This window comes from Centruroides sculpturatus, unplaced genomic scaffold, assembly GCF_000671375.1.
Source record: "Centruroides sculpturatus isolate CEXI.00-Female unplaced genomic scaffold, Cexi_2.0 scaffold1753, whole genome shotgun sequence".
Classification (NCBI taxonomy): domain Eukaryota; kingdom Metazoa; phylum Arthropoda; class Arachnida; order Scorpiones; family Buthidae; genus Centruroides; species Centruroides sculpturatus.
In genome coordinates, this window is record NW_019392600.1 from 7067 (window position 1) to 20077 (window position 13011).

The following is a 13011-nucleotide window of genomic DNA, read 5'->3' on the forward strand; positions in this document are numbered from 1 at the left end:
ACGTGTTTTATATTCCCAAACGTAAAAGTTTCCACGTCATAGCGGAGGCAATTGAAAATATTTTTTTTTTTATTTTTTATATAATTACTGTTGTAAGATCATTGATGTTAAGCAAAAACACATTATATGCATACTGTCTACGCTTTTCGTCCTCCTTGCTTAAGTTTACGACTTCCTTAATCTTCCTGTTGCATTAGGGCTTGCCAAGCCAAAGATAGAGAGATTTCATCCCTGGAATTAATGGGTGATGAATCGTTGTATGCCCTGTATATATCTATCTGCTCTAACCACTTGAGATGGTCTGCATATGGGGTGGTGGTGATTAACTTGGCATTTGAGAAGTCTGCTACAATCTCTGGATCAGACGCGTAAGTGGATAAGGATGTGGAACATTTATTAAGTCGAATGTCACGGATGTGTTCCTTCCACCTGATCCCAACTGCTCGTTTCGTTGAGCCTATGTATACTAAGTCCCTGTCAAAACAGTGGTCCCTAAGTGGTACTTTATATACGCCTGGCAATCTTTCATCCTCAGATTTATCCTTTCCATTGCACAGCATATCAAATACAGAAGGGCATCTTCTGTAGGATAGTGATATACTACGTTGTTGAGCAATTTTACTATATAAAGATTGTAATACTGGGTTGTAAGAAACAGGTACCCTCCGTTTATCCACATTCCGGTTGCCATTACCGGTTGCGAATTACCCCTTTCAGAAGGGGTAATTCCACCATTCCACCGAACTTTTGTGACATTTTTTGTACGATGTTGTGGTAGCCATGATGCTTAGCCACTTTACACAGGAATTGTAGTTCGTGTTCCAAAGCCTCTTGCGTAGAAGAGTGTGAGTAGGCTCTTTTAACGAGGGCTCTAAACGCCGCCATCTTATATTGGACAGGGTCACAAGAGTCCGCCGTAATATATGTGGGATGGTCTGATGGTTTGCGATACACAGAGGTTTGTATTATCGGTCTACTAAAATCAATATTCACATTGAGAAAATGCACCGATGAATCACTGTGTTGTTCGACTTCCACGGTAAGTCCATATGGGTTGTTGTTCATTTGGTCCAACAACTGGGAATTGTTCGGGCAGCCCCTCCAGAGTATGATGATATCATCGACGTATCGTTTGTAAATTATGATGTTTTGATGGAAATTCGGTAGTGTTGCATTCTCCAATTGTCTGATTACCAGCTCACACATGTCCCCTGAGACAGAGCTTCCCATGGGGACCCCTTTACCTTGCATATGTGTAACTCCTCCGAATTGAAAGATCGAGCTGTAACAGATCAGGTGGGACAACTCTAACACCTGTTGATGGAACTCCTCATTGCGTAAGATCTTAAACAGTAAGTCTCTGACTCTGCAAAAACATGGCGGAATCTCGATTGAAGGATATAGTGTGCGGAAATCCATTACCGTGATATAAGTAGGATGTTCAGTGACCTTTAGTAGCTCCACTAACTCCGTTGGATTAGAGATCGTGTATCTGTATCCTTCTAAATGTGGAGCGATGATGTTGTGCAACGAGGCCTCTAATTTGCGTGTAGGTGCTCTGGCCTTATCAACAACCGGCCTTAATTTTTGGCCCTGTTTGTGGGTTTTTGCAAATGCAAATAACTTAGGGGTATCAGGTGCATCCATGATAATATTCCGTATACCTAATCTTGAGGCTAACTTTGTGTTAGAGAATTGTTTAACCTTAGATTGTATCTTGTCTATGGCGTTGTTTTCTGCCTCCACGCATCTGGTGACATCAATATATTCTCTAAGGCCCTTTTCATACGTTTCCCTCCTCATGATCACCAAAGCCTTGGTTTTATCTGCTCTGATTAAAGTAAGGTTGTTATTGCGAATCCACTTAGCTGTGCGTGAAAGGTCATCTCTGAAACGGATGATCTGTACTGAATCTCTTCCTTTCTTAAGTTTGCATGATGCTAACCACCTATAGTATTCTTTTTGTATGTCTGACATCCCTTGTAGCAGTCGTTCAAGGTCCAGTATACAGTTTCTTAAAGTACCCTTCGGATGAGGTGTAGGTGCATAGGCTGGACCATATCTAAGTATCCTTTGAGCATACATAGGCACTTGTATATTATCCCATACAACAAAAGGATATACAGGGCATACAACGATTTATCACCCATTAATTCCAGGGATGAAATCTATCTTTGGCTTGGCAAGCCCTAATGCAACAGGAAGATTAAGGAAGTCGTAAACTTAAGCAAGGAGGACGAAAAGCGTAGACAGTATGCATATAATGTGTTTTTTGCTTAACATCATTGATCTTACAACAGTAATTATATAAAAAATAAAAATAAAAATATTTTCAATTGCCTCTATGACGTGGAAACTTTTACGTTTGGGAATATGGAACACGTGATGCCGTTCTATCGTTCGATGTTTTGAAAAATTCTTTCAAAACGAATGGTTAGTTTGACGATTTTTACCTGAAGAAGGACCCAGGAGGGGTCTGAAAACGTTAGTAATGTTAAATTTATTCACGTTGGTTAAAGGTTTCGGAGGTACGTAATATTGAGTAAACTCCGGTGTGTAGTTGTTCGTTATTACTCTCAAACCATATTATAAAATATTGGATAAGAGAAGGAAAAAGGTCCAACAGATGTTTTACTGCAGTTCTTAACTAGAAAAACCTCAATGTATCAGGCCTTTTTCAGAGTCATTTAGATTATCTTATTAATGCTTCTTCATTATGCTACTGTTTTCAAACATGTTTTTAATTTATAATTATTAAGATAATAATTAGCTTTTAATTAATAATTAAGATAATAAAGCTTTTAAAATTATTCTTATGTAATTTGATCCAAAATATTAAAAAAATAAACTACACTGAATTTTTAATAGCTATCCATAATGTTAAATTTCAAACTTTAATTTGTAGTCAATTTTCATACTGAAGAAGTTAATATCATTTAAATATTTTGTCTCAATTTACAAAAAATTTACTTTTTTTTTTGAACTGTGTTGGGAACCTAAGCACTTTATAAAATGAGGCCATGCTGTATATAGTAGTCTAGAATCTTAGTTTAATTCTATATTATATTGGATCCTGATGATTGGGCCCTTTATACATGTATAATGAAGTTAGATGAAATCACATGTGAGACTCAGCCTTTTTTACTTACTTAACTATAGCCTGACCTAAATCTTTAATGATACCATTTTATCATTTAAATGTCAACTTTCACACCTGGGAGGCAATCACTCGGCAAGTTCTCAGTCACTAATACTATGTTCGCATACAATCCATGACAAACTTCGATATTGATTTACCTACAATCTGGATTGTAACTGTCGCCAGACGAACGTTGAACTGTTCGCACAGGCAGTCTGCTTGAGAAGAACCAACAAACAAAACTTCCATTTTGTTTGTTGGTGGCTATTACACACAATGATAAAACTAACATAACTATGTGATGAGTCACGAACACCAACAAAGAAAATGGAAGTTTTGGTTAGAAATAAATACATTTTCTTGCCATATGTCTAATAATAGGCAAATGTCATCGTCTCTCCAGATGTCTTTTTTATTTCTCTGTTCATAGCCTGACACGTGTTCTGCAACCATTTTGTATTTTCTTGTGCTTGTGGGATCTCTCTTATGACTAGATCTAGTTTCAAGAACTTTCTTGAGCGATCGTGATTGAACCTTGTTTCAGTTGAGATTGAAACAGTTGAGAGAGGTCGCACCACAGCATAGTTGCCAACCTTGGTCACAATCTAGATCGAAATGCTCAGTGCAAATGGGGTATAAGGGATTCTTCCTCATAACCTCCTGACCTATTGTTGCAAGTTTGTCAAGGAAATATAGACAACAGATCGATTTTCGGGCAGTTGTCATCCATCCTGCCGACCTTGCAGTCGCCCGTTCTTCGAAAGCTTAGTCGTCACCCGATTGGAATATTTTGTACTTCTCATTTTCGGCCCATTCACCTATTTATTCCCATGTTGGATTTGCCTAATCACTGACAACATGGTGAGTGCTCAATGTGGATTACCTGAACAGAACATTGGATTAACATAACAGAACTGAACATAGTTGAACAGAACGTGGATTAACCTAACATAGCATTGAATAGACATTACCTCTCAAACCAATGTACCCATTCTGGAAATCAAGGTTGTTCCAGTCAAAGGAACCTACTGATACGTCAGGTATCTATCATCACGCAGGTTTTTGTGTAAACTCTCTCTTACCGCGAAAGTAATTTCTCTCTCTTTAATTTAACGAGGAACGTATTTCCTGTAGTTTAACATCTTAGTTTACAATTAAATGTTGTTTTATTAGCTTACTCTCTGTGTAATCACTTCTGGTGTGCTGTCTCTCTCTCATTCCATCCCAAATCGGGTCACTCAGTTACATGACTGCTCATGCGACCTATTTCCAAATCACCGCAGCTTCTGTGTCAACCCAGACACGGTGGTGTCTATCCTGATGAGGCATCGAAGAGGTGCCGACCCTCCAGTCATACATGTGTTCTAGTGTAAATTTATGTTGAATACACATCCTTTTTTAAAATACATATATTTACAGTTAAAATTTCCCAACAGTGCACTGAACAGCCTGTTCAGTGCAAGCTAATGCACTGAACAGGCTGTTCAGTGCATTAGCATCTCTTTACTAAATGTCTTAAAGAAAAAGCTGATGGAAGAGGGGCGTATGCCCAAGACATATATTACAAAATAAATTAATAGATTTATTCAAAAGGAAGCATGTCCTTGAATAATTGAAAATAGTTTATAATATCAATTTCAGAAAAAGAACTAAAGTCTTAAATGCCAAGTAGATAACATATTCAATCAACTGAAGTCATAGTTTTATGTATCATAAACATTTTTGATTGTAATTAAATTGAAATTTTAAATTTTATCCTCAAATGCATCATTTGAATGTAAAACAAAAATTGAAATTTAACAATCTATGGCATTTGGGTGAATGTTTATTTTTATTTAATTTTAGATTGATACTGTGTGAAAAACTAGTGTTTTTGTTCTAAAATTACATGGGTACCCGTTTCTGTCTCCATATTTGCAACAAACTTTTTCCCATTACAAATGCTTGATTTATAGGAAGCAACTGAATGTTAAATAAAATAAATAATTGTACTGACATAAAATTGAATTATATCTATTAAAGTGCCAGACATATCTTGTTATAATTGTATTAAAATGAAACACATTCAGCAGTTTTGATCTTTTTATGAAAATTAATACTTTGCCACACCAAAGAAAATTTTATGAAATAAGTAATGTAACAAAATACAAATTGTATCAAACTTTTGATAAACATTAAATTTTAATATAAAGCTAAATAACAATATTTGCCAGATACAATGACTTATTTTTGTAACCATTCTGGTGAATGTTGGATTAGAAAGACCTAACAAATTTGTTTATTTGTTTAGAAACTCCTTTTCAGTGGTTACCAAAATAATTAAATTTTAAATTAAAATGCTATCTTAGAAATGATTATATCCAGAAAATGAATGATATTGTTTTGTTTGAATAATGGAAGAACAAGATTGTTGAGACTTTGTATGAGGACCTGGATAGAGTAGGGCCCTTTAGATGAAATAAATAGAATGTTCCTTTAATAAAAAGCAATCTTAAAGATTTTATTTTGTGTTAGTAAAAATAATGCCAGTTTTAATGGAATACAAATCATTATGGTCTCTTGGCTTGGAGAAAAAAATCCTTGTTGCCCCTCTTGATGGTGCTGTGGAAGAATGAAGTAAATGCTTCTCAAAAATTCAAGAAATTTTGTGAAATATTCATATGCATTCTGTAAAATTAGGAAAGCATCTTCCACATATTGAATCAAAAAGTGAATATTCATATACACAACTATTCAAATTGAATACTGAAAAAGTGAAAAATGTTTCATGTTTCAAATTACATATTAGAAATTCTTCAAAAAATGCAGATAATGCTAATTCCATTGGAGCTCCATGTCTAGATCTGTAAATTTTAAAGTTGTACACAAAATAATTATTTAAAAGAATTAATTCTATTGTATTATACATGATATGATAAAACTTGATTTATATGAAAACTTTTGTAGATGATGATTATGAAAAGTTAAAACAGATCAATGTGAAGACATTTTTTTTGTAAATTAAAGATTAGCAATCTAATAATAAAATACCAGATACATAAAGAATTATGGATTATTTTAAGTTGCAGTAGAGAGTGGCTAGATCTATTTGAATGAAAGGACCAGCAACAGTTCCATTCAATTTCAACAGTGTTCTACAGAAATGAAGTTAAAGAAATTCCAATTCTCTATAATTTCAGATCATCCCCAAATTGGAATTAAATACATCAACTTGGAGAAAATCAATGAATCAAATAATTTTGAATGAGTATTGATTGAATTTAGTTTCAACTTGGAAAAAATTGAGAATAACCACGAAATTCATCTAATTATTTAGTAGTATATTATCTAATGTGAATGGGGAAAAGAGAGTTGAAGAAAAAAACAGTCTCTAAATATTTGAAAGGAGGCACTATTTCTAGTTCTTATTCATTTAATTAAAACTTATTCAACTTTCAATCAGAACAATGCAGAATTTTTCAATTTGTTATAGCTTTCTAAGAATATAAGTACCGTATTTACTCGGGTATAAGATGATCTCGCATATAGGACGAGGTGTGACTTTAGAGATCAAAATAAAAAAATTAGATTTATTAATACAATTCTAATTTTATTTCATTTAATCACAAAATATTATCAAATGCATATATTAAGGCAAACAATCGCATTTGCCTTAATACGTGATGAATTGAAAACAAAACCAAAACATTATCGAGTGACTGGAAAAAGTTTATTTTTAATGATTCAGAATGTGCTAATATTCATTAAAAATAACAATTTAACTAATATAAAATAACTACATTTATAATCATTGCTAAGTGACCTGTGTTTCATTAATGTTTTTATAAATAACGAGAAACTATTTTCTGCCAACGAATGAGATGCAATGTGGTTTTTAATTGATGGATGTAGGATTAAACCAATAAACAAGGGATGTATGTAGGTGCCAACTTACGATAAATAGACTGGATACCTATAATGACAATACAATACAATAAGGAAAGGGAAGAAGGCCGTACTCATAGGTGTAGCCTTTAAAAGGGGTTGAAAGGAAAATACCAAGGGAAAGAATGAAAGAAAGATTTGTGGCAGGGGCCAAGAGGGTGAAAATGTTGAGTAATGAGGAAGGGAAGGGGAGGTTGTGTGCCGCATGGGAAATTTATTAAAATAGAACAAGTTACAAAATATAAAATGCCGAATACAAGATACATAGATACATATTAATAACTGATGTTAAACATAAGATACACGGCAGGTAATAGAATACACCAAAAAAGTATTGTGATTACATAATTGTGAATTAATATACAGAAAAATACATACAGATGTAAACTTAGACATATAACATATACAAGAGATTATTTCGCAATATTTACAGCAGGTGGAAAAAAACCACCACTTAGAGTTGATAATGAGAGTGATGGAACCTAATCCAATATTTTAATGTTCTTTGCGAAGTCCCTAAGAGCTTTGAGAGTGTTTTTGTAACTAGCCAGTTCATTGAGCTTGCAAGGCTAATGGAGTCCTGCACTGTATATGATGTCTGCCATGGTTTTCCTTTGCACTCTGTAAAGAGGACAGTTAAAGAGAATATGCACAGTATCTTCTTCCTTGTTCAGATTGCATGGGCAGTCTGTCCGTTTTATTCAGGAATCTTTTAAGATAGGTCCTGAGGTTCCCATGTCCTGTAACCAACTAGGTGAGTTGAAAGGAGACCATTTGACAGGTGGTGTTATTCCTGTCTGTAGCATGCGGGAAGAAGTCGTGAGAAATCCTACCTGTGTTTGAATTGTCCCATCTGGTCTGCCAGTACGTTTGGATTATGCTGTGCACCTTTTGTTGGATCCAGCTAGGAGAGATCCTGATATAACTGTCACTTTGAAGTCTTTGTGGGGCCTTCTGTGCCAGGAAGTCGGCCCTATCGTTCCCTTGCTCATTGGAGTGTCCCTTGATCCATTGGATGGTGATGTTGGTTTGATTGTTTCGGTCCTGAAGACACTTAACACTGTCAAGGACAATAGGTAAATTGGTGTTAGCTTTCAGAATCTGATGGATTGTTATACAGCTGTCACTGTAAATGTGATAATTTCATTGCTTATAAATGTGGTGGTTGTTACAAATCCAGGCAAGGGCCTGCTGGATGGCGAGTGACTCTACTGGTTAATCGAACAGTGATTGGCCAGTTCTAGATGTTTCTGATGTAGGCAGGAAGAGTTCTTAAACACAACAAATGCACATCCGACTCCAGAGTCAGATTTGGAGCCGTCTGTGTAAATCTTTATGCCGCGTGAATCAGACGTGTTGTCGATGGAGTTCCTGATGATGATAGTCCCTGGGTGGATGCTGTAGTGCCTCGGATAGTTATAAACTCCCCTTGAAAGGATGAAGTCAGCTAGAACCTCTGTCTTCCTTTAGGTCCTCCTTATTAATGAGAATCTTGAAACTGTTCATATCAATGTGATTGTATGCCAGTTTGTATAGGTTGTAATTAATCCAGATCTCCTTGATCCTAAGATCAATAGGGAGAATGTTGGTTATGACTAAGAGGGCATCGGTGGGAGCCGTTTTGTAGGCTTTGGTAGTAATGATTGCCAAGAGCCTCTGAATAGAAAGCAATTTTCTACTGATGTGGACTTTAGCCACAGAAGAGCCCCAGATCTCAGACCCTTAGGTGATGATGGGCTGAATGGCTGCAGTGTAAAGTGTCCTGCTGGCAGTAGGCCCATAACCTCAGCGGTTCCTTGCAATTGACCTGAGAGCATGTGTAATCTTGATGGCCTTCTTGTAAATGTAGTGCACATGCTCAGCCCAGTTAAGCTTCTGGTCAAGAACCACACCTAGATATTTCACCAAAGTACTGTTTTTGATTCTGATATTATTACATCAGGATCAAAAACATTAATCTTGATTGAGGGGTCTTTTTTCAGAGGGCTGTTTTTAGGAAAAACTATGGCCTGGCATTTAGAGTAATTAATCTTGAGTTTCATACGTTCACTCCAGTCATAAATGCTAGAGTGTGTGTTGTTGATCCTAGCCTGGAGGACTTCCTGGTTCTTGTGTGACATGATGAGGATGGTGTCATCGGCATACCCCTGGATGACCGCATTGTACTCTCTTGGAAGGGTTGCTTGCAGGTCGAGGAGACTATTATAAAGAATGTTCCAGAGGTATGGGCCAGATTTAGAGCCCTGGACCTATAACGACAGCATGAAGTATACATGGTTCACAGAAATTATTGCAAAAATGCAAAGAATCCTTTGTTTGCATGTATAGGACGACCTAGGTTTTTGAAGCAGTAAAAAATGAATAAAAACCTCTTCTTATATGCAAGTAAATATGGTATATTAAACAACCTGAAGCTCGATAATATATAGATATGTAGCCAAATGATCACTTTAAATCTTAGTTATAACCTTATGCATGATTAACTGCATAAGGTTATATCTAAATTTAAATACATCTGGAAGCAAGGGCTTTCTTGGAGTCTGAGTGGTGCAACTGGCAAGTGCACCACACGGAAAGTGGAGGTTGTGAGTTCAAGCCCCGCCCCTGCCAGTTCTTTTCTTTCAGATGATTTTAAATTGTTTAATAAATTATTTAAATTATAATTATTAATTTAGATAAGAGATGGCAACTAATGTCTACCTTTAGTAGCAAATTACTTAGTATTAATTATTAAAAATAGTGGATTTATAACCCAAGTTTTTAAGGCAATCGTTTGGTTATGATTCTAAGAATATTATTGTACAAATTATATATTTTACAATAGAAAAATACATCAAATAAAAAAATTTATTCAAAATTACTTTATTTTATGGCATATAAGATGCAACTTTCATCCAGAAATGGCTCAAAAAATTTCCCTGCATCTTATATGTGAAGTTTCAATTTCCTGTAGGCTAGTGATTTTCTCAAATGCCTTCAGTAGGCTATAGTGTGACCTCTACTTAAACCAACTCTTGAATAAAAATGCTATTGTTTAATTAAACATATTATTATTATTATTACTACTACTAATTTTAATTATTTAAAATAGAATTATTATAAATATTAGCCAGATAATGTGAAACAATTATTAATTAATTGTTCGTCATATGCATCTAACTCTTCAAAGTTAAGCAGTAACTTTTCTCAACACTTATACATGATACTATCTATTTACTGGACCACCCAGTCTAATTTACAGGTGATATCTAACTTTTGGACAATTTGTAATATTGTACATAATACTTTGATACTCCTGAATTGTTTTTCAAACACTAAATTTGCACTTTCATAAACTGTACAGTATTTTAGCTAACAAAAAATTTTTAAACTATTTTTGGCTGGTTTTGATAATAGCAAAATCATTTGTAAAAATTAGTTTTTATCATCTGTTTTCTGTTTAATCCGTGATTTTTAATATCTTAAATAATGCTTTATGCATGACAGCTGGATGGCCGAATGGTCAAGGTGGCAGCCTACTGCTCTGGGGAATTTGGGATCAAATCCAGATGGCTCAAAAAAAGCCCAATGAATTTTTCGGTTGGTGGTCCATCTGGATATGCCTGGCCCTGTTACTCACCACCTGGCTGCCCCATTGTGGGCTTGGCCAAATAATCCATAATGGGTTTGCTATAAGGGACCCTCTTAGTTACCACAGGACAGAAACAGTTAAAAAAAAAAAAGGACAGAACTTCTTTCACATGTCTCTCTATTGCTAAACTTTTGAAAATTCAGCTTTTGTACATATCTTTAGAAACACATTAACTCTGAAAGCTAGGGATTGCCTGCATTCTTACCAATGTTTCCTCTAATTCTTTTTGTAGCTGAGCGGAACATGTACTTCTCTGTGCAAAAAATAATTTTGCTGAGCAGATTCTTAGCAAAACAATTTTCTGAGCATATATATAATCTTATTTTTTCTTATAAAAATTAAAATAATTNTGGAACATTTATTAAGTCGAATGTCACGGATGTGTTCCTTCCACCTGATCCCAACTGCTCGTTTCGTTGAGCCTATGTATACTAAGTCCCTGTCAAAACAGTGGTCCCTAAGTGGTACTTTATATACGCCTGGCAATCTTTCATCCTCAGATTTATCCTTTCCATTGCACAGCATATCAAATACAGAAGGGCATCTTCTGTAGGATAGTGATATACTACGTTGTTGAGCAATTTTACTATATAAAGATTGTAATACTGGGTTGTAAGAAACAGGTACCCTCCGTTTATCCACATTCCGGTTGCCATTACCGGTTGCGAATTACCCCTTTCAGAAGGGGTAATTCCACCATTCCACCGAACTTTTGTGACATTTTTTGTACGATGTTGTGGTAGCCATGATGCTTAGCCACTTTACACAGGAATTGTAGTTCGTGTTCCAAAGCCTCTTGCGTAGAAGAGTGTGAGTAGGCTCTTTTAACGAGGGCTCTAAACGCCGCCATCTTATATTGGACAGGGTCACAAGAGTCCGCCGTAATATATGTGGGATGGTCTGATGGTTTGCGATACACAGAGGTTTGTATTATCGGTCTACTAAAATCAATATTCACATTGAGAAAATGCACCGATGAATCACTGTGTTGTTCGACTTCCACGGTAAGTCCATATGGGTTGTTGTTCATTTGGTCCAACAACTGGGAATTGTTCGGGCAGCCCCTCCAGAGTATGATGATATCATCGACGTATCGTTTGTAAATTATGATGTTTTGATGGAAATTCGGTAGTGTTGCATTCTCCAATTGTCTGATTACCAGCTCACACATGTCCCCTGAGACAGAGCTTCCCATGGGGACCCCTTTACCTTGCATATGTGTAACTCCTCCGAATTGAAAGATCGAGCTGTAACAGATCAGGTGGGACAACTCTAACACCTGTTGATGGAACTCCTCATTGCGTAAGATCTTAAACAGTAAGTCTCTGACTCTGCAAAAACATGGCGGAATCTCGATTGAAGGATATAGTGTGCGGAAATCCATTACCGTGATATAAGTAGGATGTTCAGTGACCTTTAGTAGCTCCACTAACTCCGTTGGATTAGAGATCGTGTATCTGTATCCTTCTAAATGTGGAGCGATGATGTTGTGCAACGAGGCCTCTAATTTGCGTGTAGGTGCTCTGGCCTTATCAACAACTGGCCTTAATTTTTGGCCCTGTTTGTGGGTTTTTGCAAATGCAAATAACTTAGGGGTATCAGGTGCATCCGTGATAATATTCCGTATACCTAATCTTGAGGCTAACTTTGTGTTAGAGAATTGTTTAACCTTAGATTGTATCTTGTCTATGGCGTTGTTTTCTGCCTCCACGCATCTGGTGACATCAATATATTCTCTAAGGCCCTTTTCATACGTTTCCCTCCTCATGATTACCAAAGCCTTGGTTTTATCTGCTCTGATTAAAGTAAGGTTGTTATTGCAAATCCACTTAGCTGTGCGTGAAAGGTCATCTCTGAAACGGATGATCTGTACTGAATCTCTTCCTTTCTTAAGTTTGCATGATGCTAACCACCTATAGTATTCTTTTTGTATGTCTGACATCCCTTGTAGCAGTCGTTCAAGGTCCAGTATACAGTTTCTTAAAGTACCCTTCGGATGAGGTGTAGGTGCATAGGCTGGACCATATCTAAGTATCCTTTGAGCATACATAGGCACTTGTATATTATCCCATACAACAAAAGGATATACAGGGCATACAACGATTTATCACCCATTAATTCCAGGGATGAAATCTATCTTTGGCTTGGCAAGCCCTAATGCAACAGGAAGATTAAGGAAGTCGTAAACTTAAGCAAGGAGGACGAAAAGCGTAGACAGTATGCATATAATGTGTTTTTTGCTTAACATCATTGATCTTACAACAGTAATTATATAAAAAATAAAAATAAAAATATTTTCAATTGCCTCTGCTATGAC

The 13011-nt window shown here is 36.0% G+C and overlaps 2 protein-coding genes across 2 annotated transcripts; both read right to left on the bottom strand.

Annotated features, from left to right (window-relative positions):
- Window positions 1–690: 690 nt before the first annotated feature.
- LOC111617642 lies at window positions 691–2085 on the bottom strand. The gene has a single exon (XM_023358915.1). The coding sequence runs from the start codon at window positions 2083–2085 to the stop codon at window positions 691–693; it is 1395 nt and encodes a 464-aa protein (XP_023214683.1).
- Window positions 2086–11349: 9264 nt separating this feature from the next.
- LOC111617643 lies at window positions 11350–12744 on the bottom strand. Its single transcript, XM_023358916.1, has one exon. The coding sequence runs from the start codon at window positions 12742–12744 to the stop codon at window positions 11350–11352; it is 1395 nt and encodes a 464-aa protein (XP_023214684.1).
- Between the last annotated feature and the right edge of the window lie 267 nt (window positions 12745–13011).

Excerpts from the sequence above, each read along its gene's own strand:
- LOC111617643 (XM_023358916.1), bottom strand. The coding sequence starts at position 12,744 with ATGTATGCTCAAAGGATACTTAGATATGGTCCAGCCTATGCACCTACA.
- LOC111617642 (XM_023358915.1), bottom strand. The coding sequence starts at position 2,085 with ATGTATGCTCAAAGGATACTTAGATATGGTCCAGCCTATGCACCTACA.